Source organism: Myotis nattereri (genome assembly GCF_964212035.1).
Source record: "Myotis nattereri genome assembly, chromosome: X".
In the NCBI taxonomy this organism is placed as follows: domain Eukaryota; kingdom Metazoa; phylum Chordata; class Mammalia; order Chiroptera; family Vespertilionidae; genus Myotis; species Myotis nattereri.
In genome coordinates, this window is record NC_138078.1 from 137,537,858 (window position 1) to 137,544,469 (window position 6,612).

At 46.8% G+C, this 6,612-nt stretch overlaps 1 protein-coding gene across 1 annotated transcript; it reads left to right on the forward strand.

The window, feature by feature from the left end:
- Positions 1-956: 956 nt before the first annotated feature.
- Positions 957-1,679, forward strand: LOC308511872 (melanoma-associated antigen 11-like; the record flags this gene model as incomplete). Its single annotated transcript, XM_081081715.1, has 1 exon — positions 957-1,679. The coding sequence occupies one exon, from the start codon at positions 957-959 to the stop codon at positions 1,677-1,679; it is 723 nt and encodes a 240-aa protein (XP_080937841.1).
- Between the last annotated feature and the right edge of the window lie 4,933 nt (positions 1,680-6,612).

Sequence of the window (6,612 nt, forward strand, 5' to 3'; positions counted from 1 at the left end):
GTGGTCTTGTTCTGAGAGTTTGACCTCAGGCCAGCAGAAGGCAGTGAGGGGCCTGGCCCTGGCAGGGGAAGGGTGAGGATCCTACATGTGCAAGGAGGAACCTCCCACCCACAACAGAGGGGACCTCACAGAGTCCTGCTGCCCCTCCTGTCAGCATTGGGGTTCCAGGACTGTGATTGCCATGTGCATCCTGAGGTGCTCCGTTTTTCCCACCAGCAGAGCCCCCGGATAGAAGGAGGTGAAGGCCTTGGTTTATGCTACATATTCTCAGGTCACAGAGCAGCAGGAGGCCAGGAAGTGCTAGGAATTAAGGTGAGGTTCCGACCATGAATATGTCCCCATGGGCTCGCCACCACTGTCAGAGGGGACCCCACATTGCCTGACACCTCCACACCCCACCGTCAGCTACAGAACCCTGCGCTGTGCCTTCTACACCCTGAGCAGTCATGTCACTTCCTACTTCAGGCTCCTAGTGGGCAGGCTGATCAGGAGTGAGCCCTGTGAGGCCCATGGACACCCCTAAAGGGGAGACCTGGAAGTCACCTTTGTCAGAGCCGCCTAGGGTGTGTTTCTCAGCTCATGCCTCTCATACTCCCCTTCCCCCAGGCCCGTGGGTCCTAATCGCCCATCTTCTGCCCACACTCGGTCACTGTTCGAGCACGAGTTATCATGCCTGGTCATCATATGAGTGAGCCGTGGAAGCCTGAGGAAGACCATCTGGACCCAATGGAGATCCTGACATGTTGGTAGAGGAACTGTTCTGGGCTATGCAGGAGGAGGAGGAGGAGGAGCAGGAGGAGGAGGAGGAGGAGGAGGAGGAGGAGGAGGAGGCCCTGTCTCTGTCCTCCTCTCGGTCTTCCTCCCCCTCAGTCCTGTTTATAGACAGCCTAGAGGAGGTGTCTGCTGCTGAGACACCAAGTCCTCCCCAGAGTCCTCAGGGTGCCTCCCCCCATGCCATGGCAGCCTTTCCATGGAGACACGCTGAAGAAGAGAGCTCCAGCAGCCAAGATGAGGAGGGTCCAAACACTGAGGGAGGCCCTGATGAAGATGCCGATTCCTTGCTCCACAAAGCACTGCATTTGAAGATGGTAGAAATGGTGGAGTTTCTACTCCTTAAGTACCGTGCAAAGGAGCCGACCACCAAGGCAGAAATGCTGAGTAGTGTCATCAAAGAGCACCAGGACCACTTTCCTGAGCTCTTCAGTGCAGCCACTGAATGCATCCAGTGGGGCTTTGGTATTGTTGTGAAAGAAATGGACCCCAGTACTCACACCTATGTACTGGCCACTGCCTTGGGGCTCAGCTATGATGGGATGGTGAGCGATGGGCACAGATATCCCAACACAGGCCTCCTGGTCACAGTTCTGTGGGTGATCGCCTCAGAGGGTGATTGTGCCCCTGAGGAAAAAGTCTGGGAAGCACTGAATGTTCTAGGGGTGTATGATGGGAAGGAGCATTGGCTCTATGGGGAGCCCAGGGAGCTCATTACCAAAATTTGGGTCCGGGAACAGTACCTGCTGTACCGCCAGGTGCCCAATAGTGATCCTGCATGCTATGAGTTCCTGTGGGGTCCCCGAGCACATGCAGAGACTACCATGTTGAACACCCTCCAGTTTGTGCTCGGGGTTAATGACAGGGATCCCTATTCCCTTTCATCCCTGCTTGAAGGGCCTGAGTAATGACACTAAGCCTGAGCCAGAGTTGAATCCAGGCACTTTTCAGGCCCATGAGCATTAACTTCTTTTGCTGGGCAGAAAGTGCATCCAATTTTCAACTCTATGTTTGAGAAGAAACTAATAGTGAGGCCCAGGGAAAGGTATGAGCTCCTATTATGATTGAGAAATTTGTGATTTATTATTTTGCGATTTTTAAGGAAATTTTTGAATGTCCCTTTTCATAGAAGCTTTCATAAACTTTTAGCATGTGAGTTTGTAAATGACATTGATCACATTATATATTTCTACGTGTCCAGCTCAAGAGTTAGAGATTTGCTATTGTATAACCAAAATTGGGACACTTTCCATCCTAGTTTGTGATCCCAAAATAGATAACATGCCATTAAAAAGGATTTCCTTGGAAATGTGTAAGAACTCGGCAGTACATGCAATGGAGTTAATAAATAGAAAAATAATAGCAAAAGGTTGTTAATTTTTGATTCTTATCTCTTCTCGTCTGTCTTTGCATGAAACAACTTTTCGAAGGATCCTTGGTTCCGGCAAGAAAGTGGAGGGATTTCATCTGCATAAAGACGACCCCTGCTCAGTGGTTCATTTAATCCCCAGACATTCACTGAGCCTATGTCCTCTGGAAGATCCTGTGCTAGTAGTGGGGACACCAACATAAGCAGGGCACACCCACCCACAGAATGATAGTGTAGGAGCTGAAGTCATATAAGGAAGGGGTTAGGTGTCCCCTAAATCTTACAAACAAGTAACAGAACAGGTGAGGTGGTGGGCCTCCAGGGAACAGCACTCAATTTTGAATGGCCTTCATTTTTACCGCAGCGTAGTTGCAACAGCATGGTGGAACTGGAGAGCATTATGTTAAGCCAAATAAGCCAGTCAGAGAAAGATAATTATCACATGATCTCACTTATATATGGAATATAATGAACAACAAATGGATGGACAAAAACATCCAAATACAGAGAAGCATTGATCTGACCATGAAACCTCCGAGGGAAGGTAGGGGAGGGTGGAGGTAAGGGGGAGAGATCAACCAAAGGACTTGTATGAAGCATATAGGCCTAACCAATGGACACAGACGCCAGGGTGGTGATGGCATGAGTGGGGGGCTGGAGGAGGGCAATGGGTGGATAAGGACTCATATGTAATACCTTAATTAAAAAATGATGTGCATGGCATGAGCCACGCAGACACTGTGCCATTGGACAGTATGAGCACTAGGCGTGTTATACCCATCATCTGCACAGATTTCTACAGAAATAGAGTTACTGAGCCATGAGAAACATGATGGCCTGGGAGAGCCTAATTGGGATTAAATGTTAATGATCTTGAGTGTACTCTGGCCAATCATTATCAAGGGGTAGATTTTGGGTGGGGGTGAAATGAATGAAAGCATTTGTTTGGATGAAAGAGCAGCTTGGACAGAGGGAAAGAGTTGTAAGTAGATTCTCTTTTTGGCATCTTTGTGTGTGTCCAGCTGGGAAGGCTCCCCACACCTGAATGTCAGCATACATCCATGAATTGGGTATCCTCTTTGGCCGACTGGGTGTTCTGTGCCCAACTGAGCTGCACATTCTCTAATATGACCTTAATAACAAACAAGTAATCACAGTGCCAGAGGCGAGAGTGGAAGTATCTGGGATAAAAACGATATTAGAAATAACTGCCATTCATTACAGATTCAGTCTCCACTAGGTACTGTGCACGGTGGTTTACAAACACTCCACACATCCCTGCAGTCCTATAAGACAGGGCTTATCAGACCCACTTACTTCACAGAGGAAGAACCTGATGCCCATTGGGCCTGCTAATTTTCCCAAGAATACATGGCTAGTAAGTGGCATCGTGGAGTCTTGACCCCTTGCCTGAATTCATCAGGAGTCCATGATATTTCCTGCCTTTCTAGCCCATGGCCCACCTTCTGCCTCACAATTAATCTGTCCTCTAAGTATGAATGAACTCTTTCAGATGACAATTAGTAGAACCCTGGGGCCCAGGCAAGAGCAGGCCTAAGGAAGGAAGGTGACAGTGAGAATAAAGCATAATTTGGAGATTGTCGGAGGTTTATTGATATCTCAGTCTTCCCGGGGCCAGGATTTCTGCCTCGTCCCAGCATTTTCCCTCATGAAAACACCCTTCCCCTGGTCTTCCCTTGGGTGCCTCCTGTCCATCCATGAATCATGATCTGCTGACTTCTAAGGCTGCACAGAATCTCCTGCCCTCAACCTTTCACAGAGGCTCCCTACTCCCTTCAGAATGACCCTGCTCTCCCATAGCTCACCCTCCATCCCATCTGAGAGCAATAGCCCCTTATTTATTTTCTATTAAGAGATAACTCTAAATAGGAATATACTTTCAAGAAGTTTTTATTTTATTTTTGACACTATTACAGATACCATATTTTCCCTTCTTTTGACCCTGTTCACATAGCACCTGTCTTCCCTGCACCCTCTGGCCTTCACCACATTGCCATCTGTGTTCATGGATGTTCTTTGGCTAATCCCTTCAGTTAGTTTCATCCAATCCCTCTCTCCCCCATCCCCTCTGACCGCTGTCAGTCTGTTCCATGTCTTCATGCCTGTGTTTCTATTTTGTTCGACAGATAATGTTCACTAGATTCCACACATAAGTGAGGTCATATAGTTTTTCTCTTTCTCTGACTGGCTTCTTTCACTGAGTATAATAATCTCCAGATCCATACATGCTGTCTCAAAAGTTAAGAATTCCTTCTCTTTTCATGCCAGGTAGTATTCCATTATGAAAATATACCATTGTTTTTTTATTCACCCTTCTATTGATGGGCATCTGCACTGTTTTCAGCTCTTGGCTATCCTACATAATAAAAGCCTAATATGCAAATTGACTGAATGGTGGAACAACCAGTCACTATGACGTGCCCTGACCACTAGGGGACAGACACTCAACGCAGGAGCTGACCCCCTGTTGGTCAGTGCTCTCCCACAGGGGGAGCTCGGTTCAGCCAGTGCATCAGTGGCGAGTGCATCAGTAGTGGCAGGAAACTCTCCCGCCTCCATGGAGGCACTAAAGAGCAGCAATCAGGTGGGTGGTAAAGAGTGAGGGGCCTCGGACTGCAAGAGGGTGCAGGCCTGGCTGAGGGCCACCCCCTACAATGATCAAGTTTTGTGCACTGGGCCTCTAGTTGTAAATAATGCTCTTTGAACATAGGGCTGCATATATTCTTTGTGATCGGTGGTTCAGGCTTCTTAAGATATATTCCTAGAAGTGGGATCACTGTGTCAAATGGCACCTTTATGTTTCATTACTTTAGGATACTCCACACAGTCTTCCATAGTGGTTGCACCTGTCTGCATTTCCACTAATAGTATACAAGGGTTCCTTTTCCTCCACATCCTCACTAGCACTTTTTGTTTGTTGATTTATTGATGGTAGCCATTCTGGTAGTTGTGAGGTGCTACCTCACTGTCATTTGAATTTGCATATCTCTGATGATGGGTGAAATTGAGCATTTTTTCTTGTCTCTTTCCATTTCTATGTCCTCTTTAGAGAAATATCTACTCAAGACCTCTGCCCACTTTTAAATTGCATTGTTTGTCTTCTTTGGTTGAACTGTATGAGTACTTTATATATTTTGGAGATTCACCCCTTATCAGATGTATCTTTGGCAAATATGTTCTCCCATGCAGAGGCTTCTCTTTTCATGTTGTTGCCGGTACCCTTTGCTGTGCAGAAGCTTTTTAGTTTGATGTAGTCCCATTTGTTTATATTTTCCTTCATTTCCCTTGCCCTGTGTGACATATCTCTCTGGAGATCCAGACCAGAACTTGGCTGGAGATCCTGGCTAGGCTGCTGATCAACTGAACACTGTCTCCGTGTCCTTCCTTCTTTGCCGACTCCGTCTACGCCTTTGGGAAACCCTGGACCTGCTGGGGTTGGACCCCGGCATCTGGCGCCCGAACAGGGACCCTTAGGTAAGTCCCCCCGTACTTGGGACGGATAGGACTGCACCATAGGGTGCTGCAGACGCCCCCCCCCCATAGAGAAAAAGTAGGGTAAGCGGGTAGTTAGTACAGAACTTCGATTGACAGGATGGGTCATACTGAGTCTAAAGAAAAAAGACTCTGTATTAATCTTTTAACGCCTATGCTTGCTAGCAGAGGAGTTAAGGTTACTCCCAGTCAGACAGAAAGTTTTATAGAAGACGTATGTCAATGGCTTCCTGAGGATGGAACTGTTAATTTAGAAACTTGGACTAAAGTAGGAGAGCAATTACAGAACTATTACAGCTACCATGGATCTGAGAAAGTCCCGGCAGATACCTTTTCTCTCTGGAATTCAATTTGTGAAACCTTGGCACCAGAGGCAAAAACGGTTGAACTTTCTCAAAATTTAAATAGTCCCCCGGCTCCACCCAGAGAGGATACATCATTATTGTCTTCAGCTCAATCTAAAAGCAATTTAGCTAGGCCTACTGATCGGGAAGAGAATAAGTATCATAAACATGACCATTGGTCCTTTCCAGTCAGTAGAGAGGAGAGAGGCCCTCCCATTCAAAACAGGCTCCCCAAATTAGAAAGGAAGCCTAAACCAGGTCCTGTGGCTCCTATGAGCTCCATGTCTAAATTTCAAAGGGCGATAAGAGAAGCTGAAGCTAATGGAGATCTTGAATTCTCACTCTGCTTCCCAGTTACATATGAGAATGAGTCTATTGGGAATAGAAACCCCACCTTGGAGCCTATACCTTACAAAGTACTTAAAGAATTAAAATTGGCCTGCTCTGAATATGGACCTCTAGCTCCTTACACACAAACCTTGGTAGAAACCCTAGCCAGTAAATGGATGACTCCTTATGATTGGTCACAGGTTTGTAAATCCTGTCTCTCAGGAGGCGATTACTTATTATGGAAAACTGAATATGAAGATCTTGCTAAGAAAGCTGTAGCCACTA